The sequence below is a fragment of the Neolamprologus brichardi genome, chromosome 3 (assembly GCF_056152115.1).
Source record: "Neolamprologus brichardi isolate AB-2024 chromosome 3, ASM5615211v1, whole genome shotgun sequence".
NCBI classification, from domain to species: Eukaryota; Metazoa; Chordata; class Actinopteri; order Cichliformes; family Cichlidae; genus Neolamprologus; species Neolamprologus brichardi.
In genome coordinates this window covers 17,567,501-17,594,550 of record NC_142106.1, presented here as the reverse complement: position 1 = coordinate 17,594,550, position 27,050 = coordinate 17,567,501, and the positions used below count along the sequence as shown (strand labels likewise).

At 38.8% G+C, this 27,050-nt stretch overlaps 2 protein-coding genes and 1 pseudogene across 4 annotated transcripts in view; 2 read left to right on the top strand and 1 right to left on the bottom strand.

The window, feature by feature from the left end:
* Positions 1-4,433: 4,433 nt before the first annotated feature.
* LOC148103691 (low affinity immunoglobulin gamma Fc region receptor III-A-like) lies at positions 4,434-10,362 on the top strand. 3 transcript variants are annotated; one of them, XM_087839186.1, is made up of 7 exons: positions 4,434-5,078; positions 5,290-5,349; positions 5,642-5,908; positions 6,338-6,583; positions 6,808-6,975; positions 9,086-9,154; positions 9,868-10,362. In XM_087839186.1, the coding sequence occupies exons 1-7, from the start codon at positions 4,895-4,897 to the stop codon at positions 9,972-9,974; spliced, it is 1,101 nt and encodes a 366-aa protein (XP_087695312.1). In that variant the 5' UTR covers positions 4,434-4,894; the 3' UTR covers positions 9,975-10,362. The 3 variants fall into 3 exon arrangements, with proteins under 3 accessions (XP_087695312.1, XP_087695314.1, XP_087695313.1); XM_087839188.1 differs by lacking the exon at positions 6,808-6,975 and having other exon boundaries at positions 9,089-9,154; XM_087839187.1 differs by lacking the exon at positions 6,808-6,975.
* Positions 10,363-15,613: 5,251 nt separating this feature from the next.
* On the bottom strand, positions 15,614-17,366 carry LOC148103690 (zinc finger MYM-type protein 1-like; annotated as a pseudogene).
* A 3,792-nt stretch (positions 17,367-21,158) lies between these two features.
* The window catches only part of LOC148103689 (high affinity immunoglobulin gamma Fc receptor I-like), a 14,754-nt gene continuing 8,862 nt past the window's right edge, over positions 21,159-27,050 (top strand). The window contains exons 1-4 of the mRNA XM_087838185.1: positions 21,159-21,189; positions 21,360-21,419; positions 21,790-22,056; positions 22,396-22,641. Of these exons, the coding sequence (XP_087694311.1) occupies positions 21,159-21,189; positions 21,360-21,419; positions 21,790-22,056; positions 22,396-22,641 (604 nt within the window). The remainder of the gene's footprint in view (positions 21,190-21,359; positions 21,420-21,789; positions 22,057-22,395; positions 22,642-27,050) is intronic.

The following is a 27,050-nucleotide window of genomic DNA, read 5'->3' as shown; positions in this document are numbered from 1 at the left end:
TTAAATAAATTGTTGAAATCTTATTTTCACTTCATATTCATTTTTAAATATTTGTATGAATTTTTCTTAAAATCAAATGAATGCTACACTTGTACTATATCCACATAAATAGCAAATAATTATACTCAAAATTATGTCAAGTGTTTGAGATCAGTTTTAAAATACTGTTTGACATGTCGTTTGCTGGAACTCGTGTGGAACAAGTCAGTGTCAGTGTGGTTACTGTTTTTACACTAAATCCAACAGTGACCTCTAGTGTCCATCTCTGGTATTGCACTGGAAGGACGCAGCACAGCTGGAGCTCTGTTTGTTCAGCCTCTAAATTCTTCGAGTGAGCTAGCCTGTAGCTCCAGGTTGGCTGCAAAAAAAAAAAAAAAAATAGAAAGTTTGTTTTATCACTAGAGGTTAAGCGCTATGTCGGCGGTTGCGTTTTGTTTAGAGCACTTTATAGATGCCCCATCTATTGAGCTTATTAATAGCTGTCGCAAAAATGATTTGCTGCAAATTGTGGATCACTTTCAGCTGCAGGTCTCAAAAACCCTCCGTAAGTGTGTTTTGAAAGCTTTAGTAGTGGATAACTTGGTGGAAGCTGGTGTGATTCAAGCGGCTGTTTTGCCTGTGGTCCCTGGTGTGCCAAGCCAAGCTGCCTTAGTTGAGGAGGGCCATAAGGATGGTTCTAGTGGGGATGGAGAGGGGGATGAGCGGGGAAAAACGCTGTGCACGCTTCCTCGCTATGATCCACTCTCCTCTGGGAGTTCAGAAGGCAGAGAAGGAGCTCGGCTGAAGGTGCGGCTAGCACGTCTCCAATTGGAGGCTGAGGAGAAGGCCCAGAACAGGCGGCTAGAGCTTGAAATAAGAAGGCTTGAGATAGAGGCAGACAAAGCCGTTAGGCTGCGAAAGCTTGAGCTGGAGTCTCAGCCACAAGCTTCATGTGCCTCTGCTGAAAATTCCAGTTCCACCTCCTCGTCCGCTTCTGCTTTTGATATCAGTAAGTGCATTTCTTTAGTGCCCACTTTTAGAGAAGCTGAGGTTGATACATACTTTGCAGCATTTGAGTGTATCGCTGGGGCGTTGCAGTGGCCTAGTGATATTTGGCCTCTTTTGTTGCAGTGCAAACTGTCCGGCAAAGCCCAAGAAGTAGTGGCTGCGCTTTCTTTAAAGGACAGTTTAGATTACTCGTGTGTTAAAACAGCTGTTTTGCAGGCGTATGAGTTAGTCCCCAAAGCCTATAGGCAGAGGTTTCGTCAGCAAAAGAAACTGCCAACCCAAACTTATGTGGAGTTTGCTAGAGAAAAGGGGATTCAATTTGATAAATGGTGTGTTACTTCAAAAGTGAGTGACTATGACGCTCTGCGCAAGTCAGTTTTGTTAGAGGATTTTAAGAAATGGATTCCTGAGCGTATTGTGCAATATTTAAATCAACAGAAAGCAACTTCTCTCGCATCTGCTGCTGTTCTTGCTGATGAGTTTGTGCTCCCTCATAAAGCCATATTTACTGGCAGTGAGAAGCCATGGGCTAGTGCTGTGCAACAGCCCCATGTGGCTAAAGTGTCTGGTTCCAGGGAAAACCGTGAATGTTTTTACTGTCATAAAACTGGACATGTGATTGCTGACTGTTTAGCCTTAAAACGCAAAACATCAAATGCTCAGCAACCCAAAGGGGTGGGTTTTGTGAAAGCCATGGTGCCTCACAAGCTGAGGCACCATGGTTGTGGTGGTAAGGTGCCGGACCCCTGTTTCGAGCCATACGTTTCTGATGGCTCAGTATCACTAACCGACAATCCCTCTGATTTAAAACCTGTGTGTATTTTAAGGGACACTGGAGGTTCTCAGATTGTCATCCTCTCGAGTGTTTTACCTTTTTCTGATTAAAGTGCATGTGGTTTTAATTCTGTCCTACAGGGGATAGAGATGGGTCATGCTCCCAGAACAGTTCACAGAGTTTTTATAAAATCAAAACTTGTTACAGGATGTTTCCCTGTTGCTGTTTGCCGGCCTTGCCAATAGAGGGTGTGGCCATGTTGTTGGGCAATGATATTGCGGGAGGGTTAGTGCTCCCTCGTCTAGAGGTTTTAGACAACCCCCTAAATCAGAAGACTTCTGATGTTTCCATGCACCCTGGGCTGTATCCAGCCTGTGCGATTACTCGGGCACAAGCTCATAAAGATACGGATGTTGCCCTTTCTAATTCGATGTTGATGCCCTCATTTTCCGAGGAGAATGATGTTCAAACTAAAAGAAATTATGTTCTGTCACCCCCAGACTCAGTGAAACCTGAGGAGCCTGATCCATTTCCAAAGGTCTCTTTGCTGCCCTTGACTAGAGACCAGCTATCATCAGCTCAATTAGCTGATGAAACACTGCAGAACTGTTTCAAATGTACGGTAAGTGCTGAGCAAGTCAATAAAGAGCAACAAGCCTATTTTGTAGAACATGATGTTCTAATGCGTCAGTGGTCTCCACCAGGTGCAGAATGGAGTAAAGTCAAGCAGATTGTCGTGCCCGCTGTGTACTGGCAGAAAATCCTGGCTCTTGCCCATGAAAGCCAGTGGTCAGGGCACTTGGGCATCAAAAAAACATACCAGCTATTATTAACCCTCTCGAGGCAGGTGTTGCCGATTTGCAACAGTTAAAAACTAACAACCTGATTACCCCACATACATATTTTATGAGGTTTTTACTCAGAGGTACCACTGCAAGACTTGGTTGTGCATTAGCAACAAAAAGTTTAATTTGAGCCTGAGAGGGTTAAAGCATTTCTTTTGGCCTGGTATGAAGCGTGATTTTTCTAAATTTTGCCGCAGTTGCCATGTATGTCAGATTGCAGGTAAACCTAATCAGGTCATACCCCCGGCTTCTTTGTGTCCCATTCCTGTAGTGGATCAGCCGTTTGACCGTGTCATAGTAGAGTGTGTGGGTCCACTACCTAGAACAAAATCAGGAAAGCAATACCTTCTCACGATCATGTGTGCAGCTACCCGTTTCCCCGAGGCTGTCCCATTACATAAGGTTACAGCAAAATCAGTTGTTAAGGCGTTGACAACATTCTTTTCAGTGTTTGGCCTGCCAAAGGTCATACAGACTGACCAGGGCTCAAACTTTCAATCTAAGTTATTCAAAGAAGTGGCTAGCACTCTAGGTGTCCAACATGTCGTGTCCTCTGCTTATCATCCTGAATCGCAAGGTGCATTAGAGCGGTGGCATCAGACCTTAAAGGTGATGCTACGCAAATACTGCCTGAAATCTGAAAGGCAGTATGACGCTGTTCAGGAGTCATTTGGTTTTAGTCCTTCTGAGCTGGTATTTGGCCATAGGCCACGCGGACCCCTCAAAGCTCTGAAAGAGGCATTTTTGAGCCCACACGGGGTGTCCAAAGTAAATGTAAGCAGGTATGTTAAACATTTTTGTGAGCGTTTGAACCAAGCCAACGCTCTGGCTAAACAGTACCTTGCTGTTTCACAGGGAAAGATGAAACACCATTATGATACGTTTGCAGCCACACTGGTGGTCCTGTGCTGGCCCATGTGTGGATTACCTCTGGAAAACCTAACCTGGGTCACCAAAGGGCCATCATTCTTTGCGGTATGTGGGCCATGTGTAAGTTGTGTGCAGTCACGGGCCAGTTGCAGACACAACTTCGAACCAATAAGCTTCCGATCAGTAGGTGACCTGCTCTACCTCCTCAGCTACAGCCACCCAGTGGTAAACATGAGTAAACCCTCACTAGGGTTTGGATAAAGTGTACACTCACAAAGCTGTCAAACCTGCATTTGAAACGTTGGCTACTATAGCAGTATAGTATTGCAACATAGCATTTGGTTCTTCTAACTAAAATAGGAAAATAGGAACATAAATAGTGCCATCATTGCCAGACCTGGCCCACATGTGGTTGACATACACCAGTCAATCAGAAGTGCCAGCTTGATGCCGGATCGGGGCCAGACCTGTTTTCTATGAGCCTGGGCCACATAAACCAAACCACAATCGGGCCAGATGTGGCATGCCATCACATAAACAGTGCCATCTACGCCAGGCCTGGCCCATATCTAGATGACATACCACTTACCATGCCAGAAGTCAGCCAACAGTGCCGGCTTTACACTAGATCCGGGCCAGACCTTTCTGCTATGTGGGATAGAGGATTAAATAAACTATTTCACAAAATAATATATCATCCCAAATGATATACATAAAACTTAGTAACTGTCAAATTATACTATGGTTTTGGGGCATGTTTGTTTGTTAGTTTTTTGTTGTTTTTTTTTACATTCAGTAAAAACAGTAGTGTAAAACTTTTTTTAAGGTATTGGGTTTTTTAAAATGTAATAAATTTTATATATTTTAGATATATTTCATGACAATTTGAACGTTTATTTTGAAAGTTATTTTGTTTGACTTGACTTGTCATATCTATACTGTGATCGATGGAAACAATGTGAACTTAAAAAGGGGGCTCCATTGGGAGCAGCTCAACAGGAAACATCATGAACCCCTCTGTTTTCAATTTTGATGAAGGGCTCCACAAATGTAACATATCTAAAGCTTGAGAATCACCTGAGAGCTGGCTTAACGTCAAAGGTGAGCTATTCCTGTGTTTTTTTTTCAATGACAGGTGACACTTTTGTTATTTTTCATTTTATCTGAAACTGATCATCACGTAACTGTTAATACCTACAACTGTAGCACTATAAAACTAAAGGCTTTCGAGAGTAATATTTTGTAAAGAAATGCATAAACTTTTTTCTTAATGTGATAATGTGTGGCATTATGTGGTAAAGATTTGACATCTTTGTTTATCCTGTTATGCACACTACTTGTGTTTAAAGAATTTCAATTCAACCAACCTTTGACTTTAGCGTTCTCCTTTGCCATATTATATTCTTTAACAAACTAGATGTTTAAACTGTGTTTAAACACAGCACAACTCTCTCTCTCAGGAAGACTGAGACCTGTTGGTGTGTTAGACAAAAACACAGGAAGAGGAAGTTCGTACAAGCAACACATCCTCATTTCAGTCTCACACTCACACGGTCACCAGAAAGACAACATGGAGGTCAGAATTCTTGGGATCAGACTCAGTGAGTACTAACCTTGTCTATCTATATCTTTCTAATTATTTAAAATAAGCATGTATGGAATTAAATGGCAAATTAATATAAAAAAAAACCCTCCCATATATTTACATCATTTCATTATGGAATTTTTAACTGCTCAGTGACTCAACACTAATGATAAAGAAAATATATGTAAAACATTTAAATGTTTAACTGTTATTCTCAATCCTTACAGTGATAAATGTGCTGTTGATGTTGGTTGCAGTCGTTGAATTCAGTGACTCTCAAAAACATAGTAAGTAGTAAAAATAATAGGTTTAATATCTCTCAAGACAACTTGTAAGGTTTGGCAATGATTGCACTTATTTTCAGACTAAAATAGAGCTACAATGAAAATGACATTACCATACAACTTTGACAAAAAATCTGTAATTATGAAAACTATATAACATACATGTGCATTTATTGTTTCAATAAATATAGTAATATTGTCCATTTGTGTTTACTTACAAAGTGTAAAACAGCAATTGGTAAGTCCATATTACCAACTGACAGAAGCAATAACACATCTTGATTTTCTGTCTCAGATTCAGGTTTTCCTGACGTTGTTCCAAACAGGCAACAGTTCTTTGAATTAGAATCTATAACAATCAGCTGTGAAGGGCTACATGGGCTGAGAGGATGGAGAGTGATGAAAAAGATAAATGGAGACCTTAGAACATGTGCTCCAACCTGGGATAGAGCTACTGGGCCTTGCCATATTATTAATGCATATCCAAAAACTGACAGTGGAGAATACTGGTGTGAATATGGAGGAACACAAAGAAGCAACACTGTCAATATCACTGTAACTGGTATGCACATATACAAAAAAAAAAATACACTATGCACTTACATATTTAGTCCATCCACTGTTTACATCAGTTGGTTTGGTACATCATATACAGTCGCGCACGTGTGTGTTTGTGTACGTGTGTGCTTGAAGAATGATATATGACCAATTTTTAGGTCAGTTGTTTTTTGGTAATATATACAGTCATGCACAATATATTAAATTATAATAATTATATTATATAATTATTATAATTATATTGAATTAAATTAAGCATTACTCTGATAACAAAAACACCTTTGTCACAGTAATGTTTGTATAATTTATTATGCATTTCTTCTTAAAAATGATTTTTGAGCTATTGCCAGTAGTATTTGAAAGATTAAATAATTTAATCAGAAATCAAGTTTTCTATAAGAAACTTTTCAAGTCATGTGCCATTCACATTCAGATGGTCCTGTGATCCTGGAGAGTCCTGCCTATCCTTTGTTGGAGGGAGATAATGTGACCCTGCTTTGTAAAAAGAAGCATGCACACCCCAATTTCACTGCTGAATTCTATAAAAATGGTGCCTCCATTGGGATCAGTTCAACAGGAAAGCTGGTGAACCCCATTGTCTCCAAGTCTGATGAAGGGCTCTACAAATGTAGCATCTCTAAGACTGAAGACTCACCAGAGAGCTGGCTAGCTGTTGGAAGTAAGTTTTATAGACAACTTAAAATTGTGTTTTATCTAAACTGCATTTTAAAGTTTGAAAATTAAGGTTCATGTGTAGCAGAGATACAGTACACATTTTTAATGAACGTATACTTTGGAATGGGGTATATGTTATTTTTTTTACATTAATATACAATTTTTTTTACAGTGATTTACATCATTATAATTATGTCTAATACACGATGCATGCAATTATCTTTCTAGAAGCTGATGCTCAAACTCAAGTGCTTCACTCAGACCTCTTCCTTGTGTTCGGCACTGGTTTCAGTGTTTTATTGGTGATTATTTTGCTTCTTCTGACTGGAGTATTTGAACTTCAGAAACATCAACAAAACATCAGACGTCACATAGAAGAAACTTCTTTGACACCAAGTATGGCTCATTATAGAACATGACTTTTTATATAGCATTGGAAAGAATAAACCAAATTATAAGCACCTGCTGCCCTGGTCTAGTCTGATGTCAATCCAGAGTAGAAATGAAGACTTACACATCTTTTTGGTAAATTTATGTAAAACTAATACATACCCATGCAACAATTAGAGCCTGTAATTTTAGTCTTTTGTTAGGTGGTTACTACCCCTCTTGTTTTGTGCACCCCAACCCACCCCCTTACTTTAGTGTTCCGGTCACAATTGACCAGTTAGTTTTAACAGCTCTTAAATTAACATAAGAAACATTTTTCACCACCAAATTCATTTCAGTTGGTAGTTCAACGGGTCATTCGGTGGGTTGTTCAGTAGGTCGTAAAAGTGGGTCTTTCATTTGGTCATTCAGTGGGCCATTCAGGGGGTCAGAGGCCAAAGGGGTTGATTAAAGTTGATTAAAACACTCAAAATTCAATGAAAGAGGTGCTGATCACTTTTATATGTTCAAGTGCATAGTGTGACGGAAGTCATAAGGCCTCGAGGCAATTGGATGTAAAACACAATATTTATAAGTTTTTTAAATTTTTAAATTAGGGGTGGGTTTTTATAATCGATTTATCGATTAAAATCGATTCTGGCTTGGATAACGTAAAATCGATTCATTAAAATCCTGAATCGATTTTTTAATATAAATTAATTTTGCCCGAAATGCCAGAATCTCTGGTGAAATCTCACAAAATTTCAACAACCACCAAACAGCTAAAACAGTAAATGAGAGCAGGAACACGGATTCTGCACAAAGACTTAAACACACAGCGCAGCCCGCGGATCAGAATCAGTTAGATGTCGCCTTTCTCACGGTCGGGGCTGAAAGCCGACAGCGCGCTGATTCTGATCTGTCGGCGGGTCCGCGCTTTGTGTTCACGCCCTTTATGCGCTGATTCTAAAGCTGTTAGTTTGATGTCTCTCCAAACAATATTGACCGAACCAGCAGCAAAAGAAGATCCAAACTATGCATCACATAAACATCGTCATGTATTCACTCTGACTTTTACTGTTTTGCTTTGACCACGATGCACAGCTCTCTCGCGCGCGTGCTCGCGCTCTCTCTCCCTCTCCCCCCCCCTCTGTACTGTTTTCTGCTTTATTCGCTTGCTTGTTACGCACAAGTCTACCGCTGTTTACAGCGCTGTCGGCCGACGTTTTTTTTTTTTTCCGTTTTATATACTTCCGAAAAGAAAACCTAATTTCTGCCGTTCAATAGGCTTCTGAACAAATTTAAACTTTTTAAAATTATGCAAAATGCAAAACGCGTAGCCGTGTCTCTAATAAAACCGCTGTAACGTCAGAGGTAATGTTCATGTGTTGATTATTGGTTTTCTTTCATTTTTGATGTACTGCAGAATATTTTTATAAAATCCCAGGCCAGGAAAATCACCTTCATGTTTTTCTGTGTTTTATCTTCAGCTACTTTGACACAAAGGCCTCTGCTGTGACGCTCACACCTCTGTTAAAGTCTTGCGTGTGTCAGCTTCCTTTTTATAGATACAAAAATATGTAAATGTACTGATCTGAATTATAATATTTCTGACTGTCAAAATTTCCCAGATTCAAATCGAAGTGAATCGAATCGAATCGAATTAAATCGAATCGTGGATCGAATCGATTCGGGACCTTGTGAATCGGAATTGAATCGATTCTAGAAATCAGTGACGATACCCAGCCCTATTTTAAATTGTTCAGATTTGACCCGAACATGACAGGAAGTCTAGGTAACACGATAATGTCATAATATAACATACATAGTTAAGGTTTTGTGAATACATATTGGATGCTACTGTCATGAAAATTAAAATCATGCTGTCCTTTTTTAACATGTTCAAGGTGCTGAAACACTGTAATTCTGTATTATTAATTGGTAGGTGGTTGCTAGACAACATGATGACTTCATAATACTTACAGAATACAGAATACTTACATACTATCATAAATGCTTATATTTTATGTTACTATCTGTACTTTGAGATTGTCCTTGACATGTGCTAGTCAATCTTAGAAAACAATTTTCATCTTCCTCTGCAGTGATCTTTGAACTTTGTATGTTTCAATGTCAGCAGGGGCCAGCATGACTGAATCCACCCAGGTGACGCATACCCTCATCACTAAACCAAGAATGATGAAAGGTAATTTGCCTAACAGGTGAAAATATTGAAAATATAACATCCCTAAATGCTTATAGAGCTAGTGGAAGAAAAAAATGTAATCTTAAAAAAAGAGAGAAATTGTTGTTCAGAAATCTTGTTCAGTCAATTGCATAAGTGCCTTAGAAATTAGTGAGTAAGACTTATATTTATCTGACTTCTGGAGCATTTTCAAAAATCGTATAATTATTCAGCCATTGTTACAGTGTGTTTCAGGAGCTAAAGATGTTGATTAAACACAAAAGATTCTCACAGCCAGAAAGACACAGTTAACCACACTAAAAACCCACAGGAAAAAAAAAACTACATGTAGATGAGAACCCTCAGTTTAAGCACAAGGTTATTTGCAGGTCATAAAGTATCATAATGACAATACTATGTGACAATGTGTACATCGGATTTATTTTTAACTGGTGGACAGACGCTCAGCCACTCGACAGCTTAATTAGTGTGTTAGCAAGTTAGTTATGTTTCCTGTCTGCCCCCATTGCTTCTATTAAAAATTCCACTGTTTTAAATGTGTTACCTTACTTTTTTTTATAATTGCATTTCACAAATGATCAGAAAGTATTACAGTAAATAATGTAGAATTTCTAAATTATTTGTTGTTTCAAGTATAATTTCCAGAATGATTCAGCTTCCATTTAAAAGAAAAAAAAATAAGTATTTTGAAATTGAATTTTTACTCAAAACAGAATCAGCAGTATCCAGGTGGTTGGAAACAGCTCGTGCAGGTACCAACCGAGTTTTAACAGAAGAGGATCTGGATCACTTCTATTGTACAATCCAAAGCAACGTGTGAGGGAATTATTCATTTCTAGTGTCCCTTTTTCAGTTTTAATGTTACTGCAATATGTAGACAGAAGACAATGAACATTTATATGGTTATTAACAGATGTTAAATGTTTCAGATAATCCAGGCTACTTACTTTTATATAAAGACGGAATGTGTTGATTTATGATTTATGAAGGGTGTCAGTTTGCATGAAATAAAAATTACCTCAACTTCATCTTTTCTAATCATCTTCATTTTTCATATGAAAGAGGAAACTTCACCCACATCATTTCTAATTTAAAAGGCAGAAGTGTGTTAAAACTGAACCAAGAGAACATCTGGTTGTAGTTGCTCTGCCTCGTTACAGGAATAAGAATGCTGTTGCAATTTGTAAAAATATATTCACTGTGGCCTCTGCAGCAACACAATGTAACAAATGTAGCTTAAACAGAAAGCTAAAATTTCATCAACACAGTGTTTATTTATGGGAAAGATGTTGACTTTTCTTTCATTGAAATGGTGAAGTTGCAGGAATGTAATTCTAAAATAAATGTATGTACTATGACATGTTGTTTTCAGTATATGTACAATATGAGAAAAAACTATATAAATATATTGCCACTAAATACTGCACATGGTTTTTATTAAGTTCTTATCATGTTTTGGGTCTTGGGTCTTTTAAAACATTGATTAACAATAAGCAATAACCTTAACGTGTGCTTTGTAGCTAAAAGCAAAGCAGAACATAGCAGACTGCTATTTAAACCTGCGTAGGACAATTTATCATAAATAAAGTATACAGTTCAATCACATGAGAACTAGATTTTATGTTTAAAATAATGTTGAAAGAATAATGCCACTGCTTGTTAAGGTTTATATTTATGGCTGTCAAGGATGGATTCATTATTTGTTTTTGTACTGGTACTTCCTTTCTCTGCTTCTCTATTTTCTCCAGCTGTTAATGGATTTTGTATATAGTGTCATCTAACTCTTTCTTCTTTTCTGTCATTACATCAACTGTATAAGAGGTGCACTGTCCTTGCCAACCCTACACTGATTTATCGATTTTCTTTGTGTTTTGCTTTTCCTTTATGTATGTAAGAGCTGGAGAATCATAGTCGAAGAAATAGCATTCGCTTAGTGGGCCTCCTTGAAGGAAAAGAGGGCAAAGATATGTGCAGATTCCTAACTAAGTGGATCCCAGAGGTGCTTGGGATTCATTCCTTCCCAGAACCCATAGTGATTGAACGAGCCCAGAGAGTCAGGAGATTCCATGATGCATATTCAACAGTAAATCCAGTACGTCCCCGTGAGGTGATAATAAAGTTTTTGAACTTTGCTGATAAGCTTCGGGTTCTAAGAATCGCGAGGCAAAAAAGCAGCATACTCTATGAAGGTAAGAGAGTCATGTTCTTTGCAGACTTCTCAGTGGAGCTTCGTAAACAACGGCGGCTGTTTGACCCAGTAAAAAACAGCTGTTAACCCATCACATCCCAGATCTCTTTAGCAACATCTTTGCTGGGTAGATGATGCCAACCCTTTCAAGGGGACCGACATATTTTTGACAACCCATCTGGAGCAAGTTCATACGTACAACAGCTCAAGTCAAATGGACAAGAGAATGTTACGGCCTGAAAGGCAAATGCTTACTTACCAGCCCCTTTTGTCATGATTGTAATGTTAGATTCAGGGAGAATTCCATTCCAGGCCATATAGTCAGCAGTGTTGGGGAGTAATGGAATACATGTACCGGCGTTACGTATTTAAAATGCAAAATATGAGTAACTGTATTCCGTTACAATTACCGTTTAAAAAGGTGATATTCAGAATACAGTTACTTTGTTGAAATAAATGGATTACACAGCCGTCTTTTCCTGTTTCATATGTTACGCTATGCTCTCTCTATTTTTGGTAATTCCACACCGGTTGAAACCCAAACAAAACACGCATTAAGAGGCTCTAATGCCTGTGTCTCAATCTCGCGGCCCATGTCACCTCTACTTGTGGCCCGCATAATGACGTGAAGAAATATTTTTAAAAATTATTATTCAAAAAATGATTTAATGTGAAGGCAATAGGCAGAGTGTTACAGGCATAGCCCTAAAGAGCCTCATGGGCAGTGCTTCATGGAGAATGGACTGCCATACCTCTTATGTGTCTGTGAGTGTGAGGGAGAGAGAAAAAGGAGAGGGGGAAAGTACGAGTTGTCACTGACCAGAAACGGGAGCTGGAAGCATGTAAATATAATAAAAACCACTGCAGCCAAGAAGAGTGCCTGACGAGCCCAGTTGTAAGTAAGCTATTAAGACTCGACTTTACACTGTGTTTGTGTTTTCCTCCGAAACAATAAGTTCCGTTGGAGCAGCCTTTAAATGCCTCTCTCTGTCACTCGCTAGCAAAGTTTACCCAGACAACAAAGTAAAGCTAGTTTGAGCCCGACATGAATCCAAGGTATTAACCAGAGGTCCCTTTACTACAGTTTGGAGCCGCAGACCGTTTTTATATACACGCTGAATAGTTTTCTATACGAATTCGCTGCAAAAAGTGCAGCCTTACCTAATCTCCACCCTACTGTTACTCATTTTACAATAAGATTTAAAAATCTAGTTGGTATTGGTATGGCGAGTAACCTAACACAGCAATAGTACATTCATGTAGGAGTAAAAAGCATGATAATATATTAAGTAATCCAAAGTATTCAGAATACATTACTCTCATTGAGTAACATAATGGAATATGTTACACAATACATAATGGGGCATGTATTCTGTAATCTGTAGTGGAATACATTTTAAAAGTAAGCTTCCCAACACTTGCAAAGAAAAGCGTCTGGACTTCTTTAAGTTGCTTGAAGACGTTTCACCTCTCATCCGAGAAGATTCTTCAGTTATAAGGTCAAATGGTGGAGAGTCCCAGATATAAACCTAGTGGGAGTATCCCCCCACAGAGGGACAAAAGGACCCCCTGATGATCCTCTAATTGCCTGAGCCAAGGTGTGAAACTGGGTGTGGGTCCCAATCAGCCAGAGTTTCGGGTGAGTTCATTGTGAAACCTGGCCCCACCTTATCATGCGAATTCCTGAGGTCAGATGGCCCAGGATGTGAGTGGGCGTTAAGGCGTCTGGGAAGGGATCTCAAAACTGGATTATAGATGGCAGAGAGTTGGTGTCGTAAACCACCGCCTCTGTTCAAAGATGGTCGCTCACAGTGGACATAGATGGCTTCTTTCACGCCTCTTTCAAACCATCTGTCCTCTCTGTCCTAAATGTGAACATTGGCATCCTCGAAAGAGTGTCCTTTATCCTTAAGATGCAGATGGACAGCTGAATCTTGTCCTGTGGAGGTCGCTCTTCTGTGTTGTGCCATGCGCGTGTGAAGTGGCTGTTTGGTCTCTCCAACGTAGAGGTCTGGGCATTCCTCGCTGCACTGTACAGCATACACCACATTGTTAAGTCTGTGTTTTGGCGTTTTGTCTTTCGGGTAAACCAGTTTTTGTCTGAGTGTGTTGCTGGGTCTAAATGCACCGGGATGTCATGCTTGGAGAAAACCCTCCTGAGTTTTTCTGATACACCGGCTACATAGGGGATGACAATGTTGTTGCGTCTGTCCTTCTTATCCTCCCTCGCTGGTGTCTGATCTTCTTTTCTGTGCCTCTTTGCTGACTTTAAGAACGCCCATTTAGGATAGCCGCACGTTTTGAGTCCTTCCTTTACATGTGTGTGTTCCTTCTTTTTTCCTTCAGGCTTAGAGGGAACATGTTCTGCCCGGTGGTGTAGGGTCCTAATTACTCCAACTTGGAGTAATCTGAGAAGTAATCAGACAAAAACTGGTTCACTAAAAACAGAAATTCTAAGAACATTTTACAAGATCAGACCGTGTGGAGGCATGAAATAAAGGAAGCATTTCAATGTGTCTCCCAAGTGTGACAGTATAAGAGTTAACACTTTCTCTTTGAAGCATAGCATGGGAGTATCCCAAAGTGCTGAAGCCTCAAAGCAGCTCAAATTTAGAACCTATTTGTGTCTTCACTGCAGTTTTTACCTTTGATATTTTTAATAATTTTATGACTTTGGGCAATGGAAAAGGAAGAATGGTTCTAGCGACTGACTTATGTGCATAAAGAAACTTCTTATTCCATATATACCTTTCACAAAAACGGATGTGTTTGTGTCATTGTGTTTAGCTTCACTTCACTGTGACATCTTTATGTTTAATTTCAGTCAGCTGTTTCCCCATGTGTTCTCACTTCCCCTGATCACCTCCTGTTTATTTAAGTCCTCTGTTTTCTGTGTTTCACTGTCAGGTTGTCTGTTATTCTCTCCATGTTTTTCATAGTCTGTCATAGTTTTTCATAGTCTTGACAGCTTTTTCATGTTTGTTACCGTTATCAGCCATAATAAAAGCTCGCTTTTTGTTAAAACCTGCAACTCCTCTGTCAGCATCTGCTTTTAGGTCCTGTTTCAAAAACACACCAGCGCACTCTGACGTGACACATTCTTGTCTCCATGTTTGTTTCCCTTTTGAAGCATCATTTCCCTTTCTGTTGGTGTGTCAAGGGTGCGTCCCTGCAGTCTGTACTGCAAGCCTTATTTTGTGTAGGTTGATTATGATAATCCAACCGAAAGCATCATGCCTTAAAACTTCAACTCCCTGGAATATTGTAGAAATGCAAATCTTGTAGAAATGCTTAACCTTGGCAGGGTCGTTGGGGTGCTGGTGCCTATCCAGCTACCAAAGGGTGAGTGGCAGGGTACTCCCTGAGCAGGTCGCCAGTCTGTCGCAGGGTAACACAGAGAGACAGACAACCACACCTATGCGCAATTTAGGCTCACCAGTTTACCTAACTCCACTAATTACATGTCTTTGGACTTTGGGAGGAAGCCTGGAGAGAACCCATGGAAACATGGGGTCTTCGTCACAAAACATGACATCACTGTTTTGTACATTTTAACACAATTTAATCCCAGCATTTGTGAAAGAAAAGCAAAACACTTTCGTGAAAAGTCTGTAACAAAACCTTTAAATCTGATAAAGGTTATTTAAATACTGCAAAAGAAGAATGGATTGGAATAAAAATACATATCCTAACCTTCATTACTGGGGGAGAATAATGAATGATGGTCATAGTGAGTAAGAAGTAAGCTGAATGTATTTTTTTGGACAGAGATTTTTAATGTGTATGTATAATACAATACAGATACATAAAAAATAAACTCCAAAAATAGAGTCCTTGAAGTATGTCTGTGAAGGTTCTCAGTCATCCAGGTCATCGTAGTCTAAGGAGCTTGGAAAAGAAAGTGTCTGGACTTCTTTAGGTTGCTTGAAGACGTTTCACCTCTCATCCGAGAAGCTTCTTCAGTTCTAGGGTCAAATGGTGGAGAAATGTACAAATGTACAAAATATTAATAAAATATATTAATTAAAAAAATTATAAAAATGGAGGCAACTTTGCCTATGGTACAATGTATACAATGTATGAAAAGATCTTTACTGCAGATACTACTATGGCTCTGCAGATTTTTTCTTTTCTTTTAACCTATGTCGCCTCACCTTGAGGTTGGCAAATCTGTCTATAACTTTTTGGTGGTCAACTCTCTCAAACATCTCTTTCTCAACTGACATCACAGCCAGGTGCTGGAGTCTGCTTTGACCCATGGCCCTTCTCAGTCAGGTATGGAGCCGACACAAGACACTAAAAGACCTCTCACAGCTACAGCTGCTAACTGGGATTGTTAGGGCAACCTGAATAACAGTTTTTGGTGTGGGGAACATCTGATTATCCAGAAGATTGTACAATGTTAACATATCTGGAATGGCACCAGCCTCACTCTTGAGCTTCAAAATTTTTTTCGTGACTGTGACTTCCTCTAACTGAATTTCAATATGGTAATGCAGTGCCAGGGCTGACAAATGAGGCTCAGACAAGAAGCGGTTTGAGGTTGGACTACACGCCGGAATCCCATTAAGCAAATCCTGACTAACACCAGAAAAACGCTTCTCTAGTTCAGAGATCATTCTGTCCAGACAAGGAAACAACAATTTCCTTTTAAGCTTTTCTGACACAGAAGAGCCACAGACTTAACTGCCTGCTCCACAGTTTGACTCAACAACAAATCCATCCATTCTCTTTTTTTTTCTGCCGCTGTCCAGAAGACTGATCCAAAACAGCTATCTGGTTTGCCTCACACATAGCCTTTGCTCTTGCATGAAGATCTATAGCAGTGGCATCACTGCGCTTCTGCTTCAGTGTCTCAACCACCACATCTTTGTATATCTGTGCCTGGGTAATATCTATGGTCTCCTTCTGTAGGTATCTGTGTAAACATGCGGTTACAGACAGTAGATCCTTTAAAACAATCGGCAAATACACTGAGGAGAATTTACTGAGTTTTGCCTTCAATCCCACCAAAATAGGTGTGTTGATAGTGGAGAGGCACTCAATGATGGCAGGGAAATTGTTAAGCACAGCCCAACTGAAGGAACCTGGCATGCCCAGCGTGTGTTTGACAACTGTGCAGCTCCAATCCTAATTTCTTCTGAGTGTCCATGAACTTATGATGGTTTACAAGAGAAGCACTAAAGAAGGAATGGAGACTTTCAAGCATGTTAAAGAACTCTATGGTTTTAGAAACAGCTCTGCATGTGTGACATAGGATGAGATTTAACTCATGTGCATAGCAATTAAAATATATTGCCTCAGGGTGCTTCTTTTGAAAATGGGCTTGCACATCCCCAACTGTTCTGCTCATGACAGATGCTCCATCATAGGCCTGTGCCACACATTTCAACTGCTCAATTACCTTCTCTTGCAGCCGATTCTCAATAGCAGTATTTATTGATGCAGCATCAAACTTTGGCATTTCTGTCAGGGCTAGGAACCTCTCTTTAACTACACCTTCCACAGACACATACCTCACACAGTGCCAACTGTTTTGTCCTTCCATCTCTAGCCTCATCAGCCATAATGGCATACATCCGTGATTCCTTCATCTCACAAACAATAGCTGCAGTTAATTCTTGTGAACAACATTCAATCATCTCATTCTGACTACTACAAGAGATGTATGTGGTGTTTGGTGGTGGTGGTGGTGGGGTGTATCTCTGCAAGAATGGATCAAACTTTTCCAAAAGTTTTATGCACTCGCAGAAATTCCCTTTATTGTCACTCTCTTCTGTTTCGTCATGACCTCGAAATGATATTCCTTGCTTCCCCCAAAAGCAGGTCACTGCCACAATACGTTCCAGGTACTCCCTTCTTTCACTTACTTCAGTGGCACTTCCTGCCTCTATCTGTATCAATATTACCTTGTGACAGACTTGCTTTGTAGCTGTTCCAACAAACTACACTGTCCTTGTGTGACTGAGTGGGTTCATGTTTTTGAAACTTGCTCAGTGCCTTTTTGCCAATTACTGACTCCATCATTCACTAATGTGTCATACCTAAGACTTTTGCCAAAGACTCAACAAGTGAAGAATATTCTAACCATTTAAAGCTTTTAAACCAGTTTTCTTGGAAGGATCTTTTTTGTGTTCCAAATTGAGTGAGAGGGTACTAGGACAGTTTCAACTGTTTAGGACCAGTAGTCTTATCCCCTAAATCAAGAGCCATATCTTGAACTCCTTTGGATTGCTGACTGAAATGCTGCTCTGTCTGCCTCTCCTTATCTCGTTCCCTGGTTGGTTCTTTCTGCCTCTCCTTATCTCGTTCCCTGGTCTGCTCTCTCAGAGTCTCTCCCTGTTCTTCTCCTCCTTGTGTAATGAAATTAACCAAACAGTTCAGTCTCAGTTTCAGTTTCAGTTTTATTTGTCATATGCAAGTTAGCACAGGGTCAACACTGCAATGAAATGTATTGCACGGAGTAATTTTTTGTTTTTAAAAAAAAATTAAAAATATAGATACTAATAAAGTGAAGTGACGAGTGCAGATTGTACAGTGTACTTGTGAAGCTGCAGGATAGCTTCTATGTGCATCCTGTGGAGTGTGTTGTGTGTGTTTAAGTGTTGTGGTTTAGGTGTCGTATGGCTTGATGGTAGAACCTGTTTTTAATTCTTGTAGTCCGAGCAGACAGACTCCTGTAAACAGTAAATCATATACATAATTAGGGAAATGTAATGAAGGTATCCTGTTCAGAATGAAGTCTAATGATATAAGGTCATGATTCTCAAACTGTGGTACACATACCACCAGTGGTATGTGAGCCCCCCCTTGTAGTACTTGAAGGAAAGTCATTAATAGTTTTTGAAAATAAAAATACTTCAAACATGCACAATTCGATCAAACAAAGTTTGATCAAACAAAGTACAAAACTCTGAATTAAAATACAGGGTGGGTCATTTATATGGATACACCGTAATAAAATGGGAATGGTTGGTGATATTAAAGTCTTGTTTGCGGCACATTAGTATATGTCACCACCCTCCTCAAGATGGGTGGTGACCATGGTGGCCATTTAGAAGTTGGGCATCTTGGATACAACTTTTGTTTTTTCAATTGGAAGAGGGCCATGTGACACATCAAACTTATTGTTAATGTCACAAGACAAACAATGGTGTCCTTGGTTTCAACGTCTTAAAGCCTTTTTAACCAATATCTACAGTGAATAATATAAATATATGAACAGTGCAAACCATTTCCAGTGACAAGATATGCTTTATACTTTATATTCACTTTTGCTCCAAATGGCACAGCAACCTCAGAGAAAATATTAGAACAAGGCAACTTCAACATATGTACATAAAAGGCAGCTCAGTTTACCATCAATTGTATGGGTGTGTGTCTATTTCTGCATATTTAGCAAAAATGTGCCATTTCTTCACTCAGTGAAGTGATGGTTAAGCTTCAGCAGCAGTTTCTCCTCAAGGTTCTTCAGCAGTGAACAGGAGTCCTGCATGACTAGGAAGTCCTTCACAGGCTCCAGATGCAGGACGAGCTGTACTGATATTGATTGACAGCTTCTTGGTGTGAGGAAAGCTATGCAATAGATCCACACCTCCAGTGAATGGACATGAAAGGTACCTCTCCAGCTCCCCTGCTTCTGGCTTTTCTGACCCCATGGATCCATCACCTTAGTCGGTTAGGCTGCTGTTTGTGCTGGCCTCATACAGCTCTGAGTCTAGGTGATGTCTGATCTGCCTGGCTGCAAAAAGATGAAATACGCCCCTTCCAACCACAGGGGAGGGAGACGGATGAAGCTAGCCTCCTAAAGCTGGGCATACACTTTGCTATTTTTGTCCCATTTTGAAGCAATTTTTCAGTCATTCGACCATTTTGGGGAATGGCCCGAGTTTCACCTTAATCGTGTGTCGTGCATCATGTAGTATACATGGGGTAACGAGAAGCGATTAACACCTCACGACCAGTTCCCGATCATCTATCATATGTTTGCAAGAAAATCAAACCTGTCTGAAATCCGGTCGCCTCTCGTGAGGGTGTCAACGCAGCCTCTCACACTGCGCACGCACAAACACAGAAGTGCAGCTGGACACAAACGATGGAGGCACAACTTGTAGAACTTTTGCAAGCTCATCCAAGTACGGAGGCGTAGAGCTGCCACCCAGGCACAAGAAAAATAGAAGTATATCACGTTATAATGTGAAAAGTTTATTGTTCTAACAATATACTATCATGTTAGTAAAATATACTTTTCATGTTTGTACAATATACAATCACGTTATTACAATGTACATAATTATCACATCATAACAAAAACCTTTCACGTTTGTACAATATAAATATTATATAGTACAAACGTGATAATGATGTATATTGTAATAACATCATAGTATATTGTACAAACATGAAAAGTATATTGTTAGAACAATAAACTTTTCACATTATAACGTGATATAGCTCTATTTTTCTTTTGCCTGGGTGGCAGCTCTACGCTTCCGTATCTGAGGCTTTTACAATGTGGCCTCAAAAAATTATCACGACTACAACAACCGTGAAAAGAGTTGGATGGACATTGCTGCTCAATTGCAGCTGCCTGGTCAATATTTTTCACTAGCAATTTAGCAAAGTTAATGGTGGCAGTGTGTGTGTGTCTGTGTGCGTGAAACACAGAGAGAGGGAGAGCGAGAGACAGATTTTTATGATAAGCTTCATGTTATGGACGCACAGTGTGAGCACTCAGGTCGCATCAGAGCATCGGGCCGTATAGCGTGAGACGCTGCATTGTGACCTACAAACTTCTAACCCCTGCGATTCAATTGTACAGATTGAGCAGGAGCTGAATAATGTGACTGAAAAAAAATTTGCATGGTGTATGCCCAGCTTAATGCAGACTGTTTGAACTAAACAAGCTGCTGTTTCACATAATAAACCCTGTCAACCATAGTATTGCCTTCTGATTTAACAGTTAAAGCAGTAGAGACGAGCTGTGTTTACATGTGCGTGGAACTCTAGCTTGTTTAACCAGGCTAGCTGTTAGCTTGTAGCTCACGCTAGCTAACGCTAGCTTTGCAGAGAGGGGCAGTGGGTGAGACTCTAACCCAGACCATGGGCTAAGTTGCTTTCCAACATAGCTCGAGTAAACACAACATTGAAATTAACATTTAAAAACTACACAATGTATTTGAACAAATTACATGTTTTAATATTTTTTGAAAACATTAGATTCCTTCTGCATTATAATTTCTTCATGAATGTGGGGTTTTGTGCTTCCTTGTGTTTTTCTAGAATCTATTGTGCTTTAGGTTGGCTCTTTGTCTATTAGAATGATTGTTTCCTTTAGGATTTACTATATCCTCTGTTGTCTCAGTTTACATTGTAGTCCATTTTCTTAGTTTTGTAATACCGAGTTATCTTCCTTTGTGATCCCTTTCTATTCTCCAGTCAGATCCCCCTGTCTGTCTTGTCTCTTTGTGTCCTCTCCCCATTGTTCTCCCCATCTCTGCATATCTGTATGTGTTTGTGTTAGTTCCTGTTTCATTTTGATAGTTTCACACCTTGTGTTCTTGGTATTTAGTTAGCAAATTTTAAACCCCTCCATGATTTCTAAGTGGGGGAACTTGCAAAATTGCAGGGTGTTCAAATACTTATGCTCCTCACTGTATATCCCTTTACAAAAAAGATGTTCTTTTAAATATAAAGCAGCTCTCTCTCTCAGGAAGACAATACCCGCTAGGGAGTTATTTAGAAACACAGGAAGTTCTCAAAAGCAACACATTCTCGTTTTAAGGCTGATGCTCACACAGTCAGCAGCAAGCCATCATGCAGGTCAGAGTTTCCAGCATCAGACTCTGTGAGTACTGACATTATCTGTCAATAAAAAGATATTAAGTCAACTGTTGAGAAAATGCATGTGCGAACTTAAAGGGAAATTATTATATCCAAAACACACCCATACATTTTCATGCATTCATTATGCAAGTTTGTAACTTCTCAATGATAATCTCTTTCTCCTATTTCCAGTGGTGAACACGCTGTTTTTGTTTGTTCCAAAAGCTGGATTGAGTGTTTCTCAAAGACATAGTAAGTAGTTCAAATTCAGCTTGAGGCATTTGAGATACTGGGGTATAAAAATAAAGTTGATTCAATATATCACATACATCTCATAACAACTTGAACATTTCTGTAACTGCTGCAGTTGCTGTTTTTAGATTACAATCTGAAAGAGTACAACAAGGGTACTGCATTAACCTTTTAAAACACAAAAATAATTGTCTAAAGGAAGGATACAAAAGAAAGCATGGAAATGCATATTTACTTATTCGGTAGATATATATGTGTAAATATTTTTTTTATTCTGAAAATATTTCAGCAATATATCAGTGCTTAATTATTTTCTGTTTGTATTTCTCTAAAAAAAAGAAAAAAAAATACCTTTGATTTTCTGTCTCAGATTCAGCTTTTCCTCAAGTTGCTCCAAACAGACAGCAGTTCTTTGAATTTGAATCTATCACGATCAGCTGTGAAGGGCTAAATGGACTGAATGGATGGAGAGTGATGAAAAAGATAAATGGAGATGTTAGAACATGTGCTTCATCCTGGGAAACAGCTACTGGGCCTTGCAAAATTATTAATGCATATCCAAAAACTGACAGTGGAGAATACTGGTGTGAATATGGAGAAATACAAAAAAGTAACACTGTCAACATCACTGTAGCTGGTATGTACATAGAAAGAAATATCAACTGTGCATTGACATATTTAGGTAATTTAATTTTTAGATCAGTTGTTTTGGTATGCCATAAATGGCACAATATATTTGAGAATTAAGTATTACCAGTAAAAGAGAGTTTTTCAGATAACAGAAGCATCATGATCACAATAAGGTGTGTTATAAGTGTGAAATAACGTTTTATGTCTTAAAAATGATATACGACCTATTGTCTGTAGTAGTTGAAAGATTTGTTTGTATGAATAATTTCAACATAAATTCCACATAAACATAAATCTTTTTCTCCAAGTCCACAAAGTTTTCAGATCATTTGTCATTCACATTTAGATGGTCCTGTGATTCTGGAGAGTCCTGTCTATCCTGTGATGGAGGGAGAAAATGTGAGCTTGTATTGTAGAAAAAAGCATGCAAACTGTAGCTTCACTGCAAAATTCTATAAAAATGGTGCCTCAATTAGCAGCAGTTCAACTGGAAACATTACAACTCCCACTGCATCCAAATCTGATGAAGGACTCTACAAATGTAGTATTGCTGATACTGGAGAATCACCAGAGAGCTGGCTTAACATAAAAGGTGAGCTATACCTATGTGGGTTTTATTAATCACAGGTTATACTTTTGTTGAATTTTGTTTTAGCCAAAACTAACTATCAGAGAACTGATAATACCTACAACTGTAGCATTTTGAGACTAAAGGCTTTCTAAAGTCAGATTTTGTAAAGGAAAACATAAATTTGTTTCTTTATGTGATAATGACTGTTGTTTTTTCCTAGCTGCTTTTAATTGTTATTTTAATTTTGTAATTTTTGTTTATTTAAAATGTAAAATGTTGTAAATGAAATTATATTTCATATTTAACAATTAAAAATTTCTTGAGATAATAATTATTATGAATTGTCCCAGTATAATGAAAATTAAAACCGGTGAATAACAATCACTTTTCATTATCTTTATAGCAACTGATTATCATGCACACGAACCTTCTCAACCCACTGGACTTATTGTGCTGCGCTCCATTGGTCTCATTTCTTTGTTGGTGACTTTTCTTCTCTTGGTGGGACTTCCACAATATTGGAAACATAAACTGTCCTTATAGGTACTCGAAAAGAAAAATAAAGTTTTATACATTTTACATTTACATTTTTATTCTTCAGTTATAACAGATAGCCATCTTTAATAACTATAACCAAGTGCTAGTACATCCAAAACTTTGTTGTCAAAATTCTTCTTTCACTGCTTATTAAGTTACTTTAGGGAAAACTTTATTGATATCTACCAGCATATTTGCCAATTGTCATAGCAAACCAACAACCACGATTAACACTTTTGTCATTGTCTCCACAGACAACACAAGGTAAGGTAATTTACCTGTTTTTAACCAACACGTTCTCACTCCCAAAGCGTAACATTTTATGCTAGGTGACAAATCGTCAACATATTACGTTTTCGGCTACCCACCACATTCCTAAATGACGACCTCGGAAAAATGAGGAAATATGAGAACCGTATGGACTGAATCTCTGTTGAGCCAACCATCCCTTTAACGTTAACTAGTGATGACTTCATGAACTTCTTCACAAATAAAATTTTTATCATTAGAGAAAAAATTACCAATAATCATCCCACAGATGTAATATTATCTACAGCTACTCTTAGTTCCATTGATGTTAAGTTAGACTCTTTTTTTCCAATCGATCTTTCTGAGTTAACTTCAATAATTACTTCCTCCAAACCATCAACGTGTCTTTTAGACCCCATTCCTACAAAACTGCTCAAAGAAGTCCTGCCATTGATTAATTCTTCGATCTTATATATGATCAACCTATCTCTAATAATCGGCTATGTACCACAGGCCTTCAAGGTGGCTGCAGTTAAACCTTTACTCAAAAAGCCATCTCTAGACCCAGCAGTCTTAGCTAATTATAGGCCAATCTCCAACCTTCCTTTCATATCAAAAATCCTTGAAAGAGTAGTTGTCAAACAGCTAACAGATCATCTGCAGAGGAATGGTTTATTTGAAGAGTTTCAGTCAGGTTTCAGAGCTCATCACAGCACAGAAACAGCTTTAGTGAAGGTTACAAATGATCTTCTTATGGCCTCTGACAGTGGACTCATCTCTGTGCTTGTCCTTCTTGACCTTAGTGCAGCATTCGATACTGTCGACCATAATATCCTATTAGAGCGATTAGAACATGCTGTAGGTATTACAGGTATTGCACTGCAGTGGTTTGTATCATATCTATCTAATAGACTCCAATTTGTGCATGTAAATGGAGAGTCCTCTTCACACACTGAGGTTAATTATGGAGTTCCACAGGGTTCAGTGCTAGGACCAATTCTGTTTACATTATACATGCTTCCCCTAGGCAGCATCATTAGAAGACATAGCATACATTTTCACTGCTATGCAGATGACACCCAGCTCTATCTGTCCATGAAGCCAGATAACACACACCAATTAGTTAAACTGCAGGAATGTCTTAAAGACATAAAGACTTGGATGGCCACTAACTTTCTGCTTCTTAACTCAGATAAAACTGAGGTCATTGTACTCGGCGCTGAAAAGCTTAGAAATATGGTATCTAACCAGATTCTTACTCTGGATGGCATTACCTTGGCCTCCAGTAACACTGTGAGGAACCTTGGAGTCATTTTTGACCAGGACATGTCCTTCAACGCACATATTAAACAAATATGTAAGACTGCGTTCTTCCATTTGCGCAACATCTCTAAAATTAGAAATATCCTGTCTCAGAGTGACGCTGAAAAACTAGTTCATGCATTTATTACTTCTAGGCTGGACTACTGCAATTCATTATTATCAGGATGTCCAAAAAACTCACTGAAAAGCCTTCAGTTAATCCAAAATGCTGCAGCAAGAGTACTGACAGGGACTAGAAAGAGAGAGCATATTTCTCCTGTTTTGGCTTCCCTTCATTGGCTTCCTGTTAAATCCAGAATTGAATTCAAAATCCTGCTCCTCACATACAAGGTCTTAAATAATCAGGCCCCATCTTATCTTAATGACCTTGTAGTGCCATATCACCCTATTAGAGCACTTCGCTCTCGCTCTGCAGGCCTACTTGTTGTTCCTAGAGTATTTAAAAGTAGAATGGGAGGGAGAGCCTTCAGTTTTCAGGCCCCTCTTCTGTGGAACCAGCTTCCAGTTTGGATTCGGGAGACAGACACTATCTCTACTTTTAAGATTAGGCTTAAAACTTTCCTTTTTGCTAAGGCATATAGTTAGGGCTGGACCAGGTGACCCTGAATCGTCCCTTAGTTATGCTGCAATAGATGTAGGCTGCCGGGGGATTCCCATGATGCATTGAGTTTTTCCTTTCCAGTCACCTTTCTCACTCACTATGTGTTAACAGACCTCTCTGTATTGAATCGTATATGTTATTAATCTCTGTCTCTCTTCCACAGCATGTCTTTTATCCTGTCTTCCTTCTCTCACCCCAACCGGTCGCAGCAGATGGCCGCCCCTCCCTGAGCCTGGTTCTGCCGGAGGTTTCTTCCTGTTAAAAGGGAGTTTTTCCTTCCCACTGTCGCCAAAGTGCTTGCTCATAGGGGGTCATATGATTGTTGGGTTTTTCTCTGTATCTATGAAGCGCCTTGAGGCGACTTTTGTTGTGATTTGGCGCTATATAAATAAAATTGAATTGAAAATTGAATTGAATCTACACATGTTCACTCTTTTTCTTCAAATCGCTTAGAAACACGCTATTTAACATCATTAAAGTCCTGGTTAAGGTCAAGAAAAAGGTTATGGTTAGTGCTAGGGATAAGGTTAGGTTTAGGGCTGGAATACAGGGCTGGAACGTCTATTACCGCGGGAGCATCATTGTACTGGATTTCGGCCATAACCCGCCCCGTACCATAAAAACGCCAAAGGTCTCCTTTCGCGTTCCTCGGGAACGCCGCGGGACGTGACAAAACGTCGGCATGTTACGCCTCGGGAGTGAGAACAGGCTGTTTTAACAGACTGACAAGAATAATACAATAAAAATTATAAAATATATAGAACGAAACATTAAATCACATCTCCTCTCAGGTAAAGTTTCCATTAATCCTGATGAATACACAACTCTAATGTCAAAACCAGAAAATGGGGAGTTTTATAGAACATGTTTTAATGTTTGTTCCTTTTATGACTTTCAGAGTTTGTCTTCTGAGAAAATGCAAGTGCTGGTAAGCATTTTAGAATCAGGACTAGAAATGCACAGATAAAAATAACAATATGAAACCCTCAACATATTGTGCAGCAGCAGCTGTTGGTGTGATATATTTTACAGTCTGTGTTCTATTTAAGGAATCAGAATTATAATATGAAATACCAACATACAGATTGACAAGTATGATAATCAATGTTACATCATCTAAGCTAGCAAAGTCTTTACTAATTAGGTAAGATGGTAGTTTTATAAATAATGACACATATAAAATGGCAGACTGCATTTAAACGTTTGTTTTTTCACATTGCTTGGATGCTCTTTAGTGTCAGACAGGTTATCTATCTAAATTGTAGATGCAAACAGAAAACTGAATTATTTTTTCAGTTTGTGTATGTATCAAACATATGAATGACAGATAAAACCAGTGCAATCTAAAATACTAGTTAATTATCAGCCCACAAAAAAAGAATAATTAAAAAAAAAATTAATACATTATGACTGGACACAATGAAGTGTAATTTTAGAAAAATAAACTGGGAAATTACAAATGAAGGCAAAACTTTTAATTTGAGGGTGAAAGCTATAATTACAAAAACAGTCGCTAACCAATTGGGCAGTTCCCTAGTGGAGGATTTCCAGTATGTCACGGACTCATCTTTAGAACTTAATTAAGTTAAACACGAGAAACACTTTCCTTTTTACATTTTGAACCACCATGCAGACCTTAATTGTCTGGAAAACATTTTCCAACAAATGCAACTCAACAGTTATATAAACTAATATGAAGTTTTCTAGATGTCTGATTATT